The sequence below is a fragment of the Cryptomeria japonica genome, chromosome 6 (assembly GCF_030272615.1).
Source record: "Cryptomeria japonica chromosome 6, Sugi_1.0, whole genome shotgun sequence".
Taxonomy (NCBI): Eukaryota; Viridiplantae; Streptophyta; class Pinopsida; order Cupressales; family Cupressaceae; genus Cryptomeria; species Cryptomeria japonica.
In genome coordinates, this window is record NC_081410.1 from 44226748 (window position 1) to 44251899 (window position 25152).

At 37.9% G+C, this 25152-nt stretch overlaps 1 protein-coding gene across 1 annotated transcript in view; it reads left to right on the top strand.

Annotated features, from left to right (window-relative positions):
- The window catches only part of LOC131072151 (uncharacterized), a 148765-nt gene that overhangs the window by 42899 nt on the left and 80714 nt on the right, over window positions 1-25152 (top strand). Inside the window, exons 5-6 of the mRNA XM_058008229.2 lie at window positions 2968-3037; window positions 3248-3305. Coding sequence (XP_057864212.2) covers window positions 2968-3037; window positions 3248-3305 — 128 coding nt within the window. The remainder of the gene's footprint in view (window positions 1-2967; window positions 3038-3247; window positions 3306-25152) is intronic.

The following is a 25152-nucleotide window of genomic DNA, read 5'->3' on the forward strand; positions in this document are numbered from 1 at the left end:
CTTTGGTTTGCTAGGTGTGTAGATGAAAACCCTTTTCCCTGGCAAGATGATCTCACTCGGAGGTTGTGCGCATGAGCTTCAAGGTCGTGGATCTTTAGCTGTATCGAGTTGCACAATATTCTAGTTGTTGTGGGAGCAAGCATTGGATTGTTAGTTTGTTATAGCATGCTGTTGCAGCATTGTAATGTATTTTAGAGTAGTTAATATAGGAGATGCCCTGTTATTTATCTTGCATCTTTGTGAGTTTGGTTTATAATCTGGGTCATAGTGTTATTATTCAAATGTGAAGGGAAATTTCTGAGTCTGTTAGATTTGGGTCAAATGTAAAATCAGCCTAATGGGTGAGGAACTCGGTTGTTGATGGGGTTTGAGTACAATAATTTATGCTGTTGAATTTGCAGGTGTTGCAGTGACTTTGTTTATATTTCAGATTAAAAAAGATTTAGAGGTTTTTCTGCTAAGCATTGGCTCACGGATCGAATGGTATATTAATATTGCTTGTACATTGAGGAAAGCTAAGTCTTAGCCAGATTTGATTAAACACTTAAATCCAAAGTTTACCTCTTAAAACTCCAAGCTTAGTTTTAATGTAATTTGGGCTATCGATGAATCCAAATCTATGAAGAAAATGGAGTTTTCGTAAGTTTGGGTTAAAAATAATCAAATCAGATCTATATTTCCGTAAAAATAATTGTTAGGGTTATTACAATGTTTATTGTATAAACTACGGAAGAGAAGATAGGGCTTTTCGTTAGAATTGGTTAAAGTATATAAAACTGATTTAAATAATAGCGCGGAAGGGATTTAAATAATATTTGTCCTTAATACCAGTTAATTTGCATAATATATTAGCTGGGTTATTACAGAGGTGCAAACTTTTCATTGTGAGTTTGTCTTGGATAAATTGAGAGGAATTTATTAGAACACAACAAACCCAAAATAATCCTTAGGAGTAGAAAATTGTTTTGGCTGATGGAATCATTTCAAATTCATTTAGATCTTGTGATAGAGGGATTTTGTATGGCACATTGGCTCACAGGATTGTCAATTATCAGGAAAAAGAGAAGATTGAGCACTATGCAGCATACAAGATTCCTTGGAGGCCACAGGCTGCTTGTTCCATGCCTTGCTATATAGCTTTTAATCTTGTATTGACTAGGTTGGCGCATAAAATGGTATGTGTATGGAGAAAGGATGCAGGCATGTTACATACCGCTATCAATGCTTTCAACAGATTTAGTTACGTTTATAGTGGGAGTCCATTTAGCTTGTAAGCATTTGAGCATTTTGACATAGTATCTTGTTATTTTTATTGTAATATTGAACTAATATTTTAATATTAAATATTTTCTTGAAATAAAAGATTGTGAAATAGCATTTTGAAGACCAACACTGAATGAAGATTATTATTTTAATATTGAACAATGAACATCTATCATGACATTTGAGTTTGACAAAATGGCACTGAAGTAGTATTTTTAATTTTTATGGTGGTTTTGTTTAATATATGATGCTGTGTGTTATTCTGAACTTAATTCTTTATTTTAGGCTGTGAATGTCTATATATTTTTGTTTTTTATATGTTTTTTTCAATTGGCAAACCTAATATAAACTCAATCCCATATTTTTGTTTGTTTGTTTGTCATATCCACATATCAACCCAAAACTGGCAACTTAGTTATCTACGAGTATAATGATTGGAATTAGGACAGTAAGGTCCCAAAGTGACAAATTTCAATTCTGCCCATGAAGATTAATGGAATTACAAAGTAAACTGAGGTCTTTGACATTCTAGACAGATTAGTTCCATAAAAATAATTTCTGGTTCTTTATATTGTTGAAGGGAAATTGACAAGTCACAATGAAGTTTGGAGTCTCTTATGTTCCCTCTAGAAAGATTGATAGGCATAGTATTTTTACAATGGACTCTGATTTACTCAGATTCCACTTCCTTGTAGCAGCTTTTAGTCATTGAAAGTCAAGTTGAGATGTTGTTAGGACTTAAGGCTGGACAATGAGTGAAGTTTGAGCCTATCATATGGTTGTGTTGTCCATGAATCTGTACTAGTATGTTATCCACGAATCTGCACCAGCATTCAATTTATAGGATTTGCACATGATTTTTTGTTTCCACAGAACTGCCCAGAGGCAAATTTTTATCCCGTTGCAACATCTCTCCCATTTGTTGAGCTAGAGAAATTCCTTATCCCAGGTTATAATTTTTTTGGGATCAATTTGGCTTTGAGTTTGGATATGTGAGTGTTACGATAATGTAATAATATTTGTTGTTAACCTCACGAGGTATTTCACTATGGTTGAGATTTGAATGCTTTTATCTCAAAGATTGAAGGGCATTTTTCAGAAATGATTATATCAGAAGTATAAATTATTTCAAATCATGGCCTCCTTATGCTGGCAATACTAGCAATGAGTGCATCCTTTATTGTAAAAGCACATCCATATGTATGATGTTTTTAATAATGGGTTAAATTCAAGCCCATATAAAATCATGGTCAATAGTGTTGTCAGTATTATTTTCTGAGCTCACATGGCATATCTGAGGCATAAAGAATGGTTTGACAGAGTTCTTGTGTATCATGCAACTTTCGGTAACAACATATAAATCAAGTTAGATAAATGTGCTGGAAAATAAACCTTTACTCCATGTTTGATTTGGACTTATCAGTGTCTATCTGACTTATCAGTCTTCATTGAGAATTAGATTAACTCGGTTAAAATGATCTATTTTCAACATGTTGGAAGAATATAGCATAGGCCCATTCCCTCATCATGTCTACAGATGAAAGTAACCTCCTCAACAACTTGAAATGCAGATTCATTTAATGATACCATGCACAGAATGCCATGAATGAGTTCTAGCTGGGATCTTGAAAACCTGTTGCAATATTGACTCTTTGAGAAACTAATAAATGAGGGATTGCTAATGTGTTTTGCCTTTGTGTGCAGTTCGTGTGGCATTAACATTTTCTCATACGCCAAACTATCCTGATGAACCACCACTTCTTGGTGTGAAAAGGTAATTTCTATTTAATGCATATACTTGTTATGCAAAGCATGATTTCAAAAATAAGAGGAACTTGAGAATTGTTGTGATAATTAATTTTGTAGATGCTTTGCTAATTTCAAGTCTATGAATGCATTTTGTCAAATTTCGAGATCTGGTCTAAGAGTGAAATGCATTAAAATGGCTAGCAGGGCTTTGACATTTATGCATCTATTTTGGCAGCTTGCAAGGCATGAGAACTGATGACTTGAAACTGTTGAAGGAAAAGCTTGATCAAGAGGTTTGCAGCCCTAAAATATAAATTTGTGTTCTCTTGAATTTTTATTGGAATTGGTTATTTAAATAATAGGACTGATTCTTCAAACATTTATTTGAGAAGGTTCATAAAAGATTCTTCCATAAAAATGCCTACTTACAAAATGACTTCTAAAACGTATAAGAAAAATAACCTATTTGGCTTATAAAGTTGATCAAGATAGAAGACAATGAGTATATGATGTAAGGGAATGAGTATATAGACACAACTTGGAACAATTGGCATAGCAGATTTTTAATTTGGCATCCTGGAAATCATCTGTAAATTGTTTTGTGCATGTAATGCCCTTCAATTTTGACTTTAATTTAATTAGAATATTATACAAAATTATGACTATGGATTGATTAGATCATTGTGTTTTTTATTTTATTTTATATGGTGTACAAATTGTAATAATAAATTAATTAAAAAAAAAGGGTGTTTCTATTATGTTCAATGCTAAAATTAACCTAAGAGGTTTGCTTTTCCTTTCTAAGGTAGAGATTTGTGGAAAATAATGCATGAAAAGTGTTTTCTTTTAATAGTAGGGCAAAAATAAATGTTTTGAAAGAAGGAAAAGTACATGATTGTAATAAATATTAAATGATCTTGTTTTGGCCTAAATTTTTTTGTAAGGTACATTTGAACTTTATGAAACATATATTTTTTAGAATTTGTTGAATGTCTAGATGGGTTCACCATTCAGCTTAAATTTGATGGGTAGACTGTAATGTTAATTGTCATTTGGCTGTTGCACTTCAAAAATAGACAGTCATGCATGGAAATAGATAAATTTAAATGGTTTTAAATTTTTAATAAGGAAAAGTTTGTGTATTTGAATCTAGCCTACCAAATCTTAATTTGGAGAAGTGTAACAAACTTCCTTGAAGATTTTATAAGCCTATAAATAGGGGAGAAGAGATCTTGTATTCAGTTTTTACACAAACCAAGGAAGAAAAGCAATAAGATGAAGAATTTAAAGAATTTTTTCAGAAAAAACAGATGAAAAGGAATTCAACAAACATAATTCAATTAGCATATATGGTTCTATTAAATAGGTTAATTGACTTACCTTAAATTCATGTGTCAACTTTAATTGTTGTAACTTGTGAGTTTTTAATGTTAGACAAATAAATCAATAAAATTATCGAGTAGGGTGGAATTTGTGTAATCATATGTTTAATTGTTACTTAGTAAAGTTAATCATCAAATTTAAAACCTGGCTCATTTTCTGAGACCAAACTTTTTTTGGGAAATCCCACAATCTGCTACATTGACAGACCACTTTTTGAAAATCCATGGTTTGACTGCTTTTATTCTTAAAAATCACTTGTGATTTGAAATTCTGAAGACCACAATATGATTTTTCTGATAACTTGTGGTACAGAGACCTTAAATCTGCAGTCCTGTAGTGCATTAGACCAAGGTTGTAAAATTTGCCAAAAGCTCGCAAAACTCGCTAGTACTTGAGCCCATGTGCCAGGCAAGTCACTCACTGTCGAGTTTTGTAAAACTTGCAGAGACTTTAGCTAGAAACATTTCCGAGTAAATGCAAAAAATCTCAAATTTTCCTTTAAAAACTCATCTAAATTTATATAATTTAGTGTTTCGTGCTTGTAGTTAAAAAAACACGATTTTCATTGGTGGTGAAGTAGAAATGTTTCTAACTCTCCCCATCTTTATCTTCAAGTTAGACTCAATCTCCCATCAAGAATATATACATGAAATATAACATTTAAGTATAAGAAAGTTTCTTATACTTTAAGTTATATTTCATGTATATATTGGCAGGATGTTTGAGGGTGGTTTTAGATCTCTAGGAGTTGTAATGCAAATTCTAGGTTTTAGAAGATCTTATAAATTTTCAGACTTAGTCAAATTTTTGTCAAATTTCAATAATTAGTAGGCTCCTATAAGCATTCTCTTGCTCTTTCTATCTCACTCTCTCTCCCCATCACTCTTCCTATATCCCCTCTCTCTAGCTCTCTCTATCTCACTTTCCTCTCTTGCCCAAGTTCTAGACCTATTTCTCTACCTCTCTCTCTCATCCTCAGACCCCCACAGGGTGCTACCCTCAACCTTGTTTTGGTATTGCCCCCAAACCCCCATCTTGCCAAAAATATCTTTAGATGGGGAAACTTCTACATATGACATGACTAGTGGAAGTGGCATTGTAACTCATTTAGGATTGAACTTGTTTTTTGGTCTATGATATGCATCAAAGTCTATTTTTGATTTATATATGATGAAAATTAGTAATATGCTCAACCGATCTAGTAATATGTGTGTTTTGTAAGAATATTTTAAAAAAATTTATGTATTTTAAAATGTTTGATGAATTTGCCGAGTTATTGCCGGTTTTTCCCCGAGTTTTTTGGTGACTCCCTAGTTTTTAAATTTTTTGGGCCAGCTGAGTCAATGCCGAGTCTGATTTTTCAACTATGCCTTAAACTGTATTTTTTAAGAAACTCCCTGCAAAACGACCTCTGAGGTATGTTAGAACCTAAAGCATCAAACATGAGATTTCATGATCAAATGGAATAAATTCAGGGCCAACTTCTGTGAGAGGGCTCATCTCTCTGGAGGGAAGTGTTAATGTTATATAGCTTCAGTCGGATTCCTTCAGGCCGACGTAAATGTCTAAGTGGCCTATCGGCCTTAGACATTTATGTGCATCGATTTAAATAATATACTTCTTGCCGACTTTCATACTTTATGTTGGTGATTTCATGAAGCGGTTTGTTAATAAAATATAACTAATTATATAACCCGCCACCTTGGTGATAAGTCGTGTTAGTTAAGAGACGTGTTTGTTAATGACAAGCTGACTATTGGAAAAGACATGCTGTTTGGAGTCACCCACGTATGGGTACATAATACATATAGATCGACTCTCTCTCTCTTTCCAGTTCATTGAAAATCAGTATACATAAGCAGATTAAGTATCATCTTCAGCAGTTCGATACCTTCCTTCAGCAGATCGTATACCATCTTCAGCATATCGTGTTTCATCTTCAGCATATTGATTCCTTCGTCAGCAGGTCGTGTTCACATATAAGGCAGATCAAAATTATATACCATTCTTTGGAAGTTTGGGCTGCATTGTGTGAAGCATTTTGTAAAGACATCTTGCTATCTTGTCTAATATATTACAAGACATTTGTTGCTGGGTTTTTCACCTTCAAGTTGGAAGGTTTTCCCAGGGTATATTCTGTGCAATTGTGTTTGAATTATCTTCTATCTAATCTGATCATAAAACTTAACAGGAAGAGGGAATCACCTTTCAGATCCCACAACAATAATATCTTCTGAACATGTTTAGAAGGATTAAAGCACTGAAGATCAGTCAATTATTATTAATTATTCTGAAAGTATTTTCCAATTTAGCTAAGATTTTCAGACACAGTAATAAATTCAACTCAGATGTTGCTAGATTTTACTTTGTTAGCTATCAGCAAGATAATAGGGGGATTCTCAACTGCAGAATTATAGATCCACAGCTTCATAATCATAAGATAAAACTTTAAAAGTATAAAAGAGAATTCACCAATCTTCTCTACCATTACATACAACGTGGATTAGTAACTTAAACAAACTACTCTTGTCATGATTTTCATTTGTAAAATATAATAGGTGGTTAGAAATCTCCTAGAGTGGTACCTATTCTTGTGCACATGTTTTGTCTTGTAAGACGTAGCCCATCAGATGCCACTCAACTCAAAAGATATAGATTCTGCCTTGTAATCCTTTACATTAATTACTCCATATTTTATGTCAGAGATGTTTCTGATAATTCTTAATAGAAAGTTTTATGGAATTCCTTAAACACCAATTGACATGACATTAGCATATACTTCTTATTGTATCCAGAGCTATAGCAGAGATAGTTTCATCCAGGTAGGAAAAGATAACCACTGTCATGAATTATCAAATACAGAATGATCCAACATCTCTTCTTATTGTATCCAGGGCTATAGAAGAGTAGTCTTGTCCAGATAGCAAAAGATAATCACCGTTTGGCACAATGTGCCTACCTTGCTCAAGAGAAGGCTGTCGTCCTCTAAATCAGGCTTTTTCATCATGCTTTAAGCATCAATTTATTCTTCAGGAGGGAGATTAGATGTTTCTTCCTGCTCCTCATTGTTCCTTAATTCTTAAAACCAATGGTTTAAATTCTTTAGCCTTCACAAATTCATCATTTGATAAGAATTCTTCACAAGCTTGCTTTCTTACATCCTGCATGGTAGGGTCATTTTGATGAATGTAGATTAGATTATGAGCTTGTGGTACTTGAATATCTTGGTCTTGTTGCCTTAGAGGAGATGTCAGAAAGCACTCTTTCATTTGACCCTCTGGGATATGCCCATCAAATTCCTTAATCACCGCTTAGTCCACTAGTGGTTGCATCTCAGTAGTTATAATAGTGGCTCCTCCCATAGCCACCAGTAGTCCATAAGCAGTTGGAGGCCTCATTGGTGATGCATCATCAAGAACATCCCTTGCTAGAGATGCCTCTTGGGCTTGATCCTATTGTTCTTATCTAGTTTGGGCTGGGACTCTAGGCAAAAGTGTTGGAGTAATAGTCCAGGGAGAAGAGTGTTTTTATGACATTCTCCCAAGATAACAGTGATGCAACTGGTTGTTAGTTATTTGATTTTGGTGCATCTCGACATTTCACTTGCCATAGAGATTGATACATCAAATTTGCTATTGATTCTTGTTCTAAATTTTGATTTTTCTTTGGTTGTGGTAGAACACATGCAATAGAAGTAATAGAGGATGTTTGAATTGTTCTTGGTGGTGCAATAAAATTCATGATGAGGGATATTAGGTTTTTTTCAAATATTAACAAAAATCTATTGTTCATTAGCCAGTTAATAGAAAATCCTAACATTGGAGTAAAATTTTGTGGAAAACAGTATACTGCTACTAATGTCAAGCAAGATAAAATAATTACTTAGGCATTGAGCAAGGTGCTTTGTATTGGCTACTTGATCATGTCACAGTTAATTGTATGCTTTAGTTGTGGAGAACAGTAGTAGCATTTTGTACTCCAAATTTCACGTGGAAAACCCTTTCGGGTAAAAATCCATGGCACACAAAAGGATTTTATTAACTGAATTTGAGCACCAATCCAAAATACAAAAGTGAGCACCAACTCTCTGAGAGCACCAACTCTTCTTGTATCACAAACAGCACTGGTGAAGCACCTTCTCCACAAAAGGAGGCACCAACCTCAGAAGTTCTGATTTTGATATGTTTCTCTTCTTTAATTCATAGAATTGTCCTTATCACAACTCCTATAATCTGGTTACAAATTTGTCATAGAACTCTCCTTTTCATAACTTCTACAATCTGTTTACAAATCTGTCATAGAACTCTCAACCTCTCAGTCCTTTTAGTGCTACACGCAATGTATTTTGTACTCCTCTATTATGACTTAGCATCTCTGCACCTTGTCTACATCTCCAGTCAAGATGTTCTGCTCCCTTCTTAATATCTCAAACCCACGGTACAAACTTCTATATCCAGTCCAACTCCAAAGGCACAACTTCAGCTATGAATATCCGTCACTTGCTTAGAAAAACATTCGATACACCCAATATTACCTTCTATGCAGCACAGTGTATTTTTTAAAATAATCGTAATAAGTACTCTTAACATCCAAACTCATGACCGTACCTATAGTTATACCACACTCCTTTTTTTTATCTCCACCTCCCACCATTATCTGAAGCATGATATATTTAAATACTTGAAACTTGCATACCATTATACAGAATCATTAATTCTGCCCATACAGTCCTTCGAAGTACAAGAACAGCACCAACAAATGCCCAACAATAAGTTGTGGGCCCATCCAAACACATGGAGTATGTGCGTTTTAACTTAGCCGCCATTCACCATGCACTATCGCACCAAAAAATTAATACAATTCAACTTTTGAATTCAAATCACCGAGCACTATCGCACCAAATAAAATAATATGATTCCACTAAAATCGCAACAGCTTAAATAGACCACCAATATTCCATGGTGATGAGTCACTCAAGAGTAGACAAGTAGGCAGGTGACATGGACAAGCATCCAGCTCAAGCTGATACCTAAGAAGCTCAGCTACACAGTCAAGTAGCTCAACTAGACAACCAGGTAGCTCAACGGACAGGCAAGTAGCTCAAGCAAGTAGACAAGTAGCTCAAGCAGACAACCAGGCAGCTCATTTCAATTTTTTATTACTTTGAGTAATCCTCCAAAAAATGTACAACCTTAAATGTCATCCTTTGATATCAATGACAAAATATTGAAGGGGCATGACATGCAAAATGGATTTAAACTACATTCATGAAGATATATGTGAGTCATCCTAGAAATCATAAAAACTCTCAATGTGAGGTACTTTTTGTTGTTGGTTGATAATCTATCAAAGAAAATGTGGGCTAAAGAATTTATATTGAATGCTTTGGGATCTTTGTTAAGTTAAAGCATTGGTTGAAAATTAGAAAGGTAAGCACATAAAAAATCTGAGGTTTGTTTATGGGTGTGCGTTCGCTTCCAAATAGTTTCAGATTACCGTGAGAGGGAAGGCATTGAATGATAGTTGACAGTCCCATACATTCCTCAACAAAATGTATTGGTTGGAAGAAGAAACATAACTATTATGGAGATGGCTTGGTGCATGATCCACAACAAAGGCAGGTTGCGTAGATACATGGAAGAAGTAGTGCAAATGGTGGTATGTTTCTTGGACATGAATTGTGCAAAGCCTTGCTCAATGTCATGCCTAAAGAATCTTGGTCCATGCTCAAACCTAAGGTAGCACATTTTTTCATGTTTTTGGTTTAGTTGTATATGTTTTGGTTTTGATAGCAAAAGAATTAAACTAGATTCTAACAGATCCAAATATTTTTTTGCTAGGTAAAGCGAACAATTTAAGGCATATAAATTTATTTACAATTCCACTAACAAAGGCATAGATAGTTGGGATGTTGATGTGAATGAAGCAAATCCATCATTGATTATAACCTTAACCAGTAGGTTGTTAGTGATTATTTTGGAACTAGTGTTGTTGTTCCTTTGAAAGATGGAGGCTTTAGTTCTACCTCTAGCTGAGATTTCTCTTACACCATTGATATATTGGAGATGAAGATTTGAGTTGACATCAAAATATTGCTTTGCCACAAGAGTCTTAGGCTACACAACAACAAAAACCCACGTGGTATTATTCTAGTCTTTAGGATGTGAGACTTAATTAGATACACAAACTCAATAAATAGAAATTTTATGATGGAGGTGGTATGAACCTTGTAAATCATATGTCATTTATTGTTCCAACTTCCTTGTCAAGGTGTCTCTAGGTATGTAAGGTGTTATTGGTGTAATAATTGTCTACCTATTGCTTGTAAATGCATTCATAAGTGTTGTGAGGTATTCACACATCGCCCCATTGCAAATGGGGACCCCCACTTTTCGCTTTCTAGGATTAGTCCTTTTTGCTTAGTCCTAGGTTGTTTTAGAGTCTTTGCTATTAATCTTTGCTTTGAGGGATAGAGTTTCCCAAGTAGCTAGAGGGTTCATCAAGTTAGGGTGGTCTCTTGAGGTTGGAGTGAAGACAGTCTGTTGTCGAGGCTTTTGGAGTGAATGACTTGTCTCTTGTTTGCAGGGTTATGATTGAAATAAGGAACTAAGAAAGTCAAGTGAGTTGAGCATGATAATTAGATAGAAGGACTCCTTTGTATCTTGCCTAGGTTTCTTGTGTTATCTGATCATATTTCTAGTTGCAAGAACAAGCCTTGGTTGTTTGAATGGTTTCCTCCTTGAATTTCATTTAGGCTCTGTACCTTGCTGGAGCAAACTTGCCTTAGACCCCGTCCTTTACCTCAAGATTGGAGTGAATTTTTCCTTGAGCCTTCTTGAAGGTTAAAAGTTAACATGTTTTATGTGAGAAGACTTAAAGATTTGGGGTATGATCCAATAGAGTAAAGGAAAGTAAGGAATTGAGTTTAAAGTTGTTTGAGATCATGTACCTCTCTAAGGACTCAGGGCGAATTTTTTGCATTTAGCTCCTGTACCTTGCCAAGGGTCAAGAGCGAATTTGGAGAGATCATGCACCTTGATCCCTCACTGGAGCGAGATTTGCCTAAGTACATTGACCCTATACCTCACTCAAGCTTGGGAGCGAACTTTTCAAATTGTGTACCTTGCAAAGGCTTGAGAGCGAAATTTTGAAATCATGTACCTAGCTCAGGAGTTCAAGCGAATTTCCTCCATAGGTGCTCTCAAAGGACAAATTGGTGATGCTTTCATATGAAAAGATTGGAAAATTTAAAGATAAAATCAACTAAGTGAAAGAGAATTGAAGGAATCGAATCAAAGATCAACTCCAAGTTATGTACCTTCCAAAGATTCCAGAGCAAATTTTTGAGTTATGTACCTTGCTGAGGTCCTAGAGCAAAATTTTGCTTCAAGTCATGTACCTTGCTAAGGTCCTAGAGTGAATTTCAACTCAAGGGCATGTACCTTCCAAGGGATCAAGAGTGAATTTATCCAAGTGAAGATCGAGAGTGAATTTTGAAGTCTTGGAGAGGTTTTAGAGCAAATTTGTTCAAGCATGTACCTTGTTAAGATTTGAGATCAAACTTTCCTAGTAAGTCATGTACCTTCCGAAGGGTCCAGAGTGAAATTGTAGTGTACCTTGTTGAGGTCCTAGAGCGAATTTCATCTCCAAGTCATGTACCTTGTAGAGGTCCTAGAGCGAATTTCATCTCCAAGTCATGTACCTTGCAAAGGACATAGAGCAAATTTCTTCACAAGGACATGTACCTTCCTAAGGGTCGAAAGCGAATTTTTGCCAAGTTGTGTGCCTTGCAAGGGATCAAGAGCAAATTTATCCAAGTGAAGATTGAGAGTGAATTTTGAAGTCTTGGAGAGGCTTTAGAGCGAATTTGTTCAAGCATGTACCTTGTTAAGATTTGAGATCAAACTTTCCTAGTAAGTCATGTACCTTCCGAAGGACATAGAGCAAATTTTTTTGATCAAGATGACTTACCTTGCAAAGGTACAAGAGCGAATTCTTATCATTTCATGTACCTTGCCAAGGTCCCAAAGCGAATTACCTAAAGGCAATCTTTTTGACGCCAAAACTCTATTTAAAATTCGAATTTCTAAAAGGGAGAGTTTCAATTTATTAAGTTGGCCAGCATTAAGGAAACAATTTGTTATTTTTGTCAAAACAAGTCGGCCTTGTACCCAAAAGACACATCCTTTGCCCTAAGCGCATATATAAGGAAGGTAAATTAATCATTTTAATCATCAATTCTAAACATTTTCTTTTCTCCATCAGCAGCTGGTCAGCGAATTCCATCAGAATATTGGTGAACTTCATCAAGCAACAGCAAACTTCATTAACATAAAGGCGAATTTGAATCATTAAAGGAACAGGTCTGATGTTTTGAGAAGGCGGATTTATCATTGGAGCATCAGGTTGGAGCGAATTTGCCCAGTTAAGAGACCTATCAACCAGCAGATTTCATCATTAAGACAACCTAGATTTGCCCTGGGACATTCAAATTACCTTCTACACAATGAATTCATTTATTGCATTTAGAAATAAATCATCAAAAATCAAAGATTAGATCAAGCTGTATATCATGTGTGTTTGATGTTCAATTGTTCATGTTGCAGGAGGTAAGGAAAAAGATCAAATGGGCCAGGTTGAAGGAAGATCGGAACAAGGATCTCAAGGAGAGAATTTCAGCATCAAGGTCAAGATACAAGGAAGAGCTCTTCAAGAAGCTTCATCAACAAACACAAGAACATCAAGGGAGGGAAGATATCAAAAGATTCCCACCACATCATGATGACATGAGGAGATAAATGGAATGCAAGGAAGAATTCACTCAACTACCTCAAGGCGCTAGAGCATGAAGAAAAGATAACCCACGTGATGGAAGAATGTTTGACAATCTTGAATTCTCTTCGGGAATCCAAGAATCAAATTCAGTACATTGAAGAGCTACATTCAACCAAGTGCATCATCCACTCAAAGTACATCATGAGCAAGAGAAAGTCAACTAAAGTCATTACAAGACCTACATCGAACATGATTGAAGAAGCATATAGTTTCAGAAGGGTTAATCAAAGTTTGCTTCTCATCATCATCATCACTGCTGAAACTGGATAATGTTGAGTATCAAGAGATATTACTCAACACTCTTTCATGATGATGAATCAAATCAAGTTTACAAGTGCAGGATTGAGGTGGCATCCCAATCACTACTCCACTAATCCGAGGGGTCCACATCAATACGTCTAAAGTCAATGAATCAAGCTCATATATGAAGGCACAAACTCCGATGTACCTACCCCTGATATCTATTGGTCCACAATCACTGAATGTAATTTTTTCATTGGCTAAGGGGAATTTGTTGTAATAAACCCTAATGAGGGTTTTATCGTAAAATCTTGGCCATTGATGGAGAATCAATCTTGGCCGTTCATTGTAAATGAGCTCTCTATATAAAGGTCAAGCTCTTCATTTGTAAAGGTTAATAGTCAACAAATAGTTAGCTAATAGTTAATAGCAATAAAAGAATAGATAGTTTTGAAGAATAGAATAGCAATTAGATTAGAGTAGGAGGAGAAGGCAGAAATTGTTGCCTAAGTTGTAAATGAACTCCATTTTCATCGAAGTTATGGTGAAGTGTGTTGTTTCATTACAATGTGCATGGTTTCTTGTTGGATCTTCATGTTAGATGATAAATAAATTAGACTGAATGGAGGAGTTTGTTGAATGTATTCATGTGGAATCTGTCTAGTGCATACTGTTGACGTGGCTAAAATCGCGGAACTATGACTCTCTCCGATCAACGCAAAATAGAATGCTAAGTATCCTATCCTCTCTTGAGGTAAGGAAATCCCTAATGCTGTTTTAAATTGATCAATGGGGGACAACCTCAAGGTTTCGATTGTTAGGTCTTGACTGCAGGATAGCTCAACAGTTGATGTGTTTTGCTGGAAACACAAAGGGGACTTATGGTTAGACAAAATTGGTTTCGCACCGACTCCCTAAGATCTTACAATTTGATTTCATCTGATTTACCTTTAACATGATGCTGCTTTAGCTTGACTTGAGGGTTTTAAAAAAAAGGGAAAAAAGGGGATAAGGATAGAGAGTAATAAGAACAACTAGCTAACTTAACTAAGACAACATATTGAGACACATAGACGGAAATCTTAAAATAACCATAAATTACTTTGCCAGCAAACGAGCACTAGGTAAAAATCAGTGCAATCATCTAGGAACTTTAAATTTTCAAATTGCTGAATACAAATGCTGGACTTTCACACCCATTCATTCAAATTTAACAACCGAACTTAGCATAAAATTGGGCTCAGACTAACCATACAGAGGGAATAACAATCAGTTATTTCTTAATGGTATGAACCAAGATTTCCATCAGATATATATCTAAACAAACTTGTCTGAAAATTAAATACATTTGCAGAAATTTAAAAAAATGGGTGGAGAAGAGGACCATGCACTCATAGTAAAATGACACAGCTTTAACATCCATTAAAATCTGTATAAATTTTGCCAGAGCTTTTGCAACAATCTTTAACTTTCTACCTAAAATAAAGGAGAAACCAACTCCTTTATATAGGGTTTCAAAATGGATGAATGGCCAAGATTAACCTTAAACAATTGGGCCAGATTCATCCCTTAAAACAAGGCTGCCCATACCCATAAATGGGAAGCAAAATATCAACACCAACCATAAAGTAACTAATAACTACCAACTACCAAATATAAAGCTGCTCCAAAAAGTGCACTTGCACGAAGCTCAAAAAATTTACAATGACTTTGGTAGTTGGAAAGAAACTATATGTTTGAAAAAGTGCACTTAAAATTTGAAAGAAACAGATATTTTTAGGAAAGCACTTTTTCCTTCCCCTTGGTGGACTTTTTCTCCACAAATTCGTCCTCTTCATGCAAGTAACCTTTCCAAATGTCCCGGTGTGCCGCACGTTCTTCCTGAACATACTCTTGAAATTTTATACAAATGGGAAACAATTCCTCATTAGGGGGAAAAGGAGGATTGCGCATTTTGAACTTTGTGCCTTCAAGATTAGAGCCGACTATCCCTAGCCGCTCGCGCCAATCCGATTGTTGATCTTCGAAGCGCAATATGTTTGTATGCAGCTTGCTAATGCACTCTATGTCCTCCACAGAGTATGCAATTTTATCAGGCTTCAACCTGGCATTCCATTGTGATACTACATCAACATCCTCCATGGTATCCGTCCATCCAATGACCAATGCCTTATGGATATTTTCACCGCCATTTTCAATATGGGATAGGTCCATGTCACATTCCTCTTGAATTTTCTTAACGGTGCTCGCAATGTCCATCTTCATGTAGACAATCCAGTACCACTCCTTCAAAGTATTGACATTATAGGGATCTAGGATAGAATGGAGTGCCAAAATCCGAGTGTGAGTCCAGAAAAGAACCCTCATGAGTGGTTGAGCTAAGACAACCACCTCCTGAATTTTGGTGTACTCCTTTTGCAACTCCAACATCTTTATCCGTGCCACTTGTATTTCGATTGTTACCTCAAATACATCATTAATAATCTTCTTTCCTTTCTTTTTAATGCTCTGGATCCATTCCCCGACGGCCTTGGCAGTATCACGCACTTTGTCAAATTCGACTGTAGTCTTTTGTGCTAGTGCCAATGGGGGAACATGGGATTTAGCGACATGTTGCAACGGTTGCAATAGGTGATCTATGTACCTTCAGCTTGCTCAGCACGAGCCCGATACATATCTCTTTCAGCGGTCATTTCGTCCAGCTGTCTGAACATATTTTGCACAGAATCTCTGAATTCCTCCCTCTCCTGCTCTTTGGTGGCTCGCCCTATTGGGATGGTCGTGACATTGTAGTCAGCCAATGCAATCTGATCTGCTGGTTTGTCTGCAGGTGGGGTAGCAATATGTATCATGCGGTTCCTTTGCTCGTCTTGGGTTATCTTGGAGTAAGTCTTCAGCTTTTTCCTACCCTTGGATTTTATTTCTCCTATTCGAGAGAAGATATCCTCCAGGTTAATTGGTGGCTTGATAGCTGCTTTTCGCTGTGCACGAGCTATTAACCAGTCTTGAGGGATGGTCTGTCCGGATGCAATTGCCAGATTGTCACTATGCTCTTTGGAGGCCTTAGCTGACTCGCTGCCTATCTATAACTGATCGGTCATAGGAGGAATGGGTGCAGTATCTAACCCTTTACTCACGGCTGAGTTCTCTCCCACCTCACTGAGCAACTGCTAGGTATCCTCTTGTAATGATTGCTCTTCAGTTCTCCTGGGTTCTTGAGTTGCATCTTCTTTCTGTTCTCCCTCAACCGTGGTGTCATCTTTGTTGCCGCTATTCTGTTGCAACTCATGCTTGCTCTCTTGCGTGAGCTCATGTTTACCAGCCCCTTGATCAGGTGCAATCTCTCCCTCCTCAACCTGATTTCCAGGTTCATCCAAGCCAATAATCCTCACCTTTGCCTCTTGCTCATTTTGTGTTTGAGGATTATTTGCCTCGAATGCAACAGGATCATTTTGTGAAGGTGGAGTGGGTATGTAATTGAGTTCAACCACATCATCCTCTGAACTGGGGTCCTGTTGTGACCATTTCACACATCGCCCCATTAAAATGGGGACCCCCTCTTTTTGCTCGTGTTGCCTGTTCTTTTTCTCTGCTTTTTAGGGTTTTGGTAGTTTGTCAGTTGTCTGGATTTAGGGTCAAGCCTTAGGGTTTCTGTTTTGTCATTTTCAGGCCAAAGTCCAGTCAGTCTTGAGAGCTTTTTTGAGCTTCCTCTCGTAGGATGCAATTTTGAATAAAGTGAATTCGCCAGAGGCTAAGTGAGTTGGTCTATTTTCAATTGGAATTTTGAATGAATTTGTCTAAGTGTTGATGATGAGATTTTGATTTTTGTCCGATTGAGTAATTTTGACCAATTTTTGAGAATTTTGATAATTGATCCCGGGCATTGGAAGGGACTTGTTTTTGCCTTGTGAAGTGATTAAAATCCCAAAATCTTGATATTTTGGCCTGTAGGAGCAAAATCGCTCCTGTCCCTCAGTGAAGGACCGGAGCTTGTTTTTCAAAATCTTACTGTCTCTGCAGGATCAAGACGAATTTCGAATTAGAAGTGATAAAGGGAGGCATGATCTTTCCGTTGAATATAATTTGAAGAATTTCATGAACACGGAAATGCTCCAGGGGTAAAAATCGCTCCTGTCCCTCAATGAAGGACCGAAGCTCAAAATCAAACATTGCCTTGTCCTTCCAGGATTTGAACAATTTGACGATTTGAGGAGAACCAAGGAGATATGTTTCATCAGTTGAATATAATTTGGAAGTGCCTTCGTGAAGGAAAATGGACCAAAAATGCAAAATCGCTCCTGTCCCTCAGTCAGGGACCAGGGCGAAATTCAGTGTAGCTCCCGTCCCTCTCCCAGGGACCAGAGCGAAATTCTTCATAGGGCAAAATTCAGGCAAAAGCAAGCAAGTTTTGAGTTTGAAGGCAAGAAAGGAGGGTGAAATGAACCCGTTGAATACAAATTGAAGATTACAAGACATCAATAGGAGACTCAAATTGGCCTAGGCGCTCCTGTCCCTCAATCAGGGACCAGAGCGATTTTTGCCTTAGGACCATTTCTCGCCAAGTTTGAACAAACTCCCGGCCAAAGATGAAGGGAAGGGGACACAATGAGTCCATTGAAGATAAATTTTGAAGTTAGCAAGTTGTGATGGAGCCTACAAGTACAAATTCGCTCCTGTCCCTCAGTCAGGGACCAGGGCGAGATGTTTGTTATTATGTCTTTCACTCAAGTTCAAACCACTCCAAGACAAGGTGAAAGGTGGCAAGGACGTTTTGAAGCGTCTTGACGAAGAACGAAGTATCAAAGGTCGCCAATGTTGAGAGAATTGCACCAAATATCCAAGATTGCTCCTGTCCCTCAGTCAGGGACTAGAGCGAAATTTCTATGAAGGCTTAAGTTTTGAATGATTATCAAGTTTCGAGTGTCCAAGAGGGATCAAAGGACCTCATTCTACATGGTGAAAGTGATTGCAAGTCGATACAAGCAAGGATGAGCCCAGAATACTCAAATTCGCTCCTGTCCCTCAGTCAGGGACTAGGGCGATATCCATTAGATTGGCTAGTTCTTTCAAAATCACGCCAAGTGAAGGGCGTACAAGGTTACACAAGGTCTAAGGCGTCTTGAGAAGATGATATGAGAGGAAACCAAACGTCAAATGGTGGTCAATTTGAACAAGGAGACAAAATCGCTCTTGTCCTTCAGGCAAGGACCAGGGCGATTTTCATTAAATCACTCATTTTTCCTTCAAAATCATGACAAAACCAGGTTACACAAGGTCGAAGATATCGTTTGGAAGGCAATGAACAGGAAGCGAAGGTTGAAAGATAGCAAATGTTGGCTAGAGCATAAAGTTCGCTCCTGTCCCTCACCAAGGGACCAGGGCGATAATCCATTTAAGCATCAAAATGTCTTGTTAAAGACAAGTGAAACAAGCATGGAACGAAAGACTAACATTGTTTCTCCCTCATGATGAAGATTGAGGATCGAAGATGCAAAGGTCAAGGAGAAAACATAAAGTTCGCTCCTGTCCCTCACCAAGGGACCAGGGCGATAATGGTCATAAAAGGCACTCATCCACAAAACCAAGTTAATCAAGTTTGAAATTCTTAGCAAAAATGCCAGTTTCAACATGAAGATGGAGGTTTCGAACGTCAAAGGCACAAGAATCAAGGTCAAAAGGATAATTCGCTCGTGTTCCTCTCCCAGGGACCAGAGCGATGGGGTTTGTATCTTTCCCTCCTCCAAATTTTGGCGCTAAAACAATTTTTAAATTTTATTAAATGTTAGAAAATCGATAAATCAATTAATAGCATTTAAAAAATTGCGCTTGGATATTTAATTAATTAATTTTGCCTATTTTTAAAATCGAATTAATTAATTGCAAAGGCATTAAATGAATTAATTATTATTTTAAATAAAAATGGGGCACTTGATTTAAAATTCTTTTATTTTTGCAAAGTCGGCTTTGATTTTTTATTAAAAAATTGTTTTAAATTACCTTGTTTTGCAAAGTCGGCCTAAGGTAATACATGAGGTAAGCGCCTATAAAGGGAAGGTGATAATTTCATTTTCAAATCATCATTTCACCTTCATTCATATGCAATTTGGAGAAGACAAAGAGGTGTGCGATTTGTATTTACAAGGAGCGAATTTCATAAAGGAGAAGTGCGAATTTCATTAAAGGAAGGTGCGAACATCATCTTCAAAGGGGAGTGCGAGCTTAGTTTCAAGTGAGGCGAACTTGCCAAAGACTACGTCAAAGGCATCCCAAAGGTGGCGAAGTTGCTAGCTTGAGAGAGATCACGTTGAAGTCACCAAATATCGATTTTTGCCTAGGCGATTCTCTTTATTTTGCATTTTAGAGTTAGCTCTCAAGTGAGGTATGGCGATGTGATCCCTTGTTTTAAATTTTGAATTTTGAAATTTTGAAGTTCAATAGCTCAATCGTTATTTAGGAAATGATAACTCAAGGATTTATCATGAAGTTTCCTAAAATTAATCTAATCTATGTTATACATTGCAAAATCTAGTTCTTATTATGAAATGTTGTGTAGGTATGGCGACCCCGAAGGCGGGAGTATCCACCAGTCGTCCAGCTCTCATGAAGGAAGATCAAAAGACCGAAGAAGTGGAGACCAAGATCGTGTCTAAATGGAGCAACATTGGAGATACCAACTTGGGCAACTTCAGTACGAAGAAGTTTCGAGAGGTCCCTTACATTGGCAAGCCATCACTTGTCGCCCGGAGAATAATTGAAAGTGGCATCATTAAGGCGGCCGGCTTCCCTCCAGCGGTACAGTGCCATGAGTTGATGATCGAGTGTGCTCGTCATTATGATCCTCAATCCACAATGATCGTGTCCAAGGAAGGAAACACTTTAGCTTATCTTTCAGAGGAAGCTATAAGTGAGGCTTTCCATCTTCCAGAGCACAGAGATATGGTCTACAAGAGCATAGAAGGAGCCAGGTCCATGTACGAAGATGATCCAGATGCTTGCCTAAGCATCATCAACAAGAACTGGTTACTCAAGAGTCGTCCTCGCCTGAGCAAGATACCGAACACACCACACAGGATTGATTTCCAGGAGGAGTACAGAGATTTGATTACAATGCTCAACCGAGTCACAGGTGCACCTCAAGCTTTTTACTTTGAAAAATGGATGTTCTACTTCATCCAGGTGATAGTTCAGGGAAAAGGAACAATACATTGGGCAAGAATGATTAGCCATTGCTTGGACGTACAGTTGAGGAGACTAAAAGCTACCAAGTCCTTCCACATGAGTTCATACGTCATCTATGCCTTGATCAGGAGCTTTGAGTACGCAGGACTACCTCACAGAGGAGTGATTGGAAGAGGGCCCGGCGAGGTCAGAGTTTGTGATTCCTATGTTCACTTGCATCATCCGCCAGGAAGCAACTACAAGTTAGTTAATGATACCTTCACTATGAACATCACAAGGACGTTGCAAGGCGGGATTCACAATAGGTTATCTCAGGATGCACAGGAACTAATAAAGAGGTACGGTGCTTGGTTTATCCAATTTCCGAAGTTTACTTATATCAGAGTTCATGGATGTCCTTCACCTCCATACACGTTGCCGAGATATCCGACAGACAGAATAGTGTTACTTGAGGTAACAAGACAGTTGGCAGCTTATGCGAAGGCGTTCAGACACAGGCATGGGAATGGAGTTCCGGTACCTATCATATTGGGCAATTCAGTTGAGGTATGTCCTAATGCTTTAGCCATGGATGACGCAGAGAAGGAGTTAGCTTTGTATTCTTTTTCATTCTTTGCCTTAAGAGAAAGCTTTGATCCACATGGATATTTAGAGGAGACAGTCGGTAGGAAATTTAAGCATGAGTTTCAGATAGAAGATTTTATGATGAATCTCATAGACGATCTTGAAGTGAAAAGAAAGATGCATTCTAGATTGCCTTTGGATTTCATCAGGAAATGCAAGATTTACAGAGTGGCCGACTAGGCTCAGGACAGTGGCAGACATCTCCAGTCATCCTATGATCGAGAAAGCAAAACAGTAAGGTTAGATTGGAATGAGCCCGAGGTTGTGGATCTAGATGCTTTGATGGCTCCAGTCTTGTCTTGTACTCGCATATGGGTTGATGTGCAGCATCAGAAGTTGAGAGAGCAGGGCATAGCTATGACTTTCACCTTGAAGGAGAGACCAGCTGAAGGAGGAGCAAGTGTAAGCGAAGGCAATCCTAATCCTAGAAATTCAAGTGAAGGCAACCTTCGAAGTGTAAGTGAAGGCAATCTCCATCCAAGAGGCTCGAAGAGGAAAGAGAGACCTGGAAAGAGAGAATCTTCCAAGAAGAAACAAGAGGCCAGTCGAGATCGTTCATCCGGTACATCTTCTCGACAAGAGAAAAAGACACTTGAAGTGGAAGAGTCTATGGAGTCGATGGTACAGAATGATAAAGAAGGACAGGTACCTCAAGGTTCACCAAGTGGATCTCTCCAAGATTATGAGTTACATGAAGACAAGAACAATGACGAGGTAACATCTCCTCCTAGAGAAGAAGAAGCATTGCATAAGGAGATACAGGTTAAAGAGACAAGATCGGCTATCCCAGATTGGTTGAAGGAAAGATTAACGAAGGTGATTGTGATCGAGGACGAAGACAATGTGATTGATTTAGAGAGCCTTGTTGGACATTCCCAGGAAGTGACAGAGAAGAGAAAGGCTACCAAGATGTCCAAGATGATTAGAGATGAGACTGGATCCAGAAAATTACAGATAGCTACACCGTCCGTGGACAAGTACGAAGGTGAGATCCTAGCAGAGGAATATGATATAGAGACATTTGAGCTAGGTCCATCCACAGCCGAGCAGACACTAGATGATGCCACCGATTCGTTTGAGGCGTTGAAAGATAAGCTTAGGGAAGAAATGGAGAAGAGTAGAAAGCTTGAGAGAGAGGTCGGTGCATGGAGAACATATTTCAGCCATCCCAATCAGCCTTTAGGACGTCAGGATCCAGCAAGATCACCCATACAGGCACTTCCCCTTCAATCAATTGGTGAGGCAGAGAGATTCAGGAGTATGGTCCAGCGTATGAGTACTTGGATGGATAAATCTCATACAGTTGCCGTAGAATTTGCAACAAGGATGATGCAGACCATTCACCGAGCTATTCAGGTTCTTGAGATCATCCACAACTTGATGATAACAGTGGCCGCTTTTGCTCATACCAAAGATGTTATCATCCCTGTCTTGCGAGTAATCAGACAAACATCAAGGAAGGTCTTAGCGCAGGAAAAGATCATGGATGGAGGACCTCACAGTTTACTTCAATGGTCAACCTTACTCCAGATGAAGGAAGTTCTCTTCGAGGACATCAGTACTAGATGCAGTCATGTTGAGGAGGTGATCAACCCGATCCAGGACAGAGTATTTGAGGTACTTCGTACCATTCTTGGCAGGAGGATCGAAGTTGAAACAGATGTGGATTTGCAGGAATTAGAAGATAGAATCAAGGTCATCTTTTGCAAGGACGCTAATATTACAGATGAGCAACAGGACCAGATGTTTGCTACCATGCTCCTGATTGAAAGGACTAAGGAACTTGAACCTACATGGGACGCAGCTCTTCTAGATGCATTTGATCAGGTCATCCACTTGGAAGAAAGAATGAAGAATCTTCCCGAGATTCCAATTGCTGAAATTGAAGGAATCGTATCAAGATTCATTACATATGCTAAAAAGGAGCATTGGAAAGGGAATAAGATTCTAGATGAAAGGTTGTTATAGATGACATGGCATCTTAATTGTCATTGGTCTATGTCTCCTAGGTTTTTGTGCCAAATTTAATATTTGGCTATGCATTTAATATTGTTCAGTAAAAAGGGGGCTATTTGTAACAAACCCTAATTAGGGTTTAGGTGTCATGATCTTGACCGTTGATCTGCTTTTTGGATCTGGACCGTTCATTGTAATTGAGGATGCTATTTATACCCTCATTTCATTTCATTTTGTAATAGCTAGAGAATCAGAGAGTTAGAAATTAGAGAGAGATTAGAGTTTAGAAGCAATTTACTTTTGTAGCAAGATTGAGCTTTGAGAAAGGAATTCAAGCAATTGTTGTACATGATGGCTTTGAGATCAATGAAATATTGAAGTTATGGTGTTTTGTTGCAATTTTCTTGGTTATCTTCATGGTTGTTCATTTTTCTTGAAACATTCTCAATCAAAGTAGTGTGTTAATTCGAAGGACAAAGTGTTGGACTTGATCCTTGGTAGGATTCGCTTTCCAAACCACTAGCTTCTTGCTGATTGTAGGAACGCCTTGCGTGGTCGACTGGAGATATTGGAATCACTCAAACCTTCAATCATTGTTGTATCTTGGATATGTACCTTCGTGGTAGTGTCTTTGATCTTTGATGTATTGAAAATCATTTGTTACCTTAGAAGATCGCATCAATTTCAATTGAGTTGTTAATTTATGGCAAAATTGAAGTTGGTAGAATCTCACCAAGTCTTGTCCACATCAAGTCATTCTTAGGGTTAGACTAGATTAGACCTCTTGCAAACCCTATCCTTTTGATATTTTTTTGAAAAGCTTGTTTAGTTTAGCAAAAAACTTCGGCAACGTAAGGCCCCTTGATGACACAGCAATCACAACGACCACTGGTGCTTATCCACACGTAGAGACCCTACGAAAAGAACATTTGAGTCATCCTAACTGATCCCTCTTGCGAAATCTTCAGCAGTTAGCGACTTTATTCAAGAGAGGATAAGATGCCTTTGGGTATTTTATTCTGTGTATGATTGTGTACAAAATACACGTCAACAGGTCCCTGGATGACGAAGTAACCTCTGGCCTTTTGATTGGGATCTTGTCTCTTCTTGTTCTTTTTTATGTTCAAGTCCCTCTATTGGCCCTTGCTTTCTTTCTCTTCTTTTCAGGTTTCTCATCCTCTTCTTTTGGCACGCTTGAGGTTCCTTCGTCCTCTGAAGACTGGGAATCGGGACTACCCATTAAATTGTATGTGAATTGGGTCCCTTCATGGGCCAGTCTCTCAATTTGTTGGGATAACCAGTTATCGGTGTACCTTCTTGGAGCCTCTATGACTGCTTCAAAATCTGTGATTGGGTCTTGAGTCCAATCGATGGCTGGTGGGAGGTCTTTGACTGCTTCAAATTCCTGGACTTGCAAGCAATTTCCATAGTCCGTCACTTGATCTGGGACCTGGTAGTACTCATAAAGCCGCATTTGTTGAACACTCAACCTAGAATATTCTCGGCGACGAACTTCAAAGCCATCAGAGCAATTGCTCCAATAGTCCTCAATTGATGCCTTGGCCCTATGATGCTGCCATAGGCTCTCTTTGCCAAATTATCATGATCAAAGCATTTCCTCGAGAAATGTTCCTGTAAGTAATAGGATGTTAATTCAGAAAATGACTCTTCAACTTGCACCGAATTTTTGAAGTGCGCATCAAGAGTACCCAAAATCATGGGGAAGGTGAACCTTGATTGCTTTTTGTCTCTGAGTAAGCTGCCTACTGGGTATGCGTGTCTTGCTACCTCCATGGGGACTACTCTGTTTGATGGATATTGCGGAAGCCGGAATGGTGTTCCCTCAAAGCCTGCTATTTTGATGTAGGTGAACCTGGATGAACCATGCACCGTATTTCCGGATCAGGGTGATAGCCTGATTTG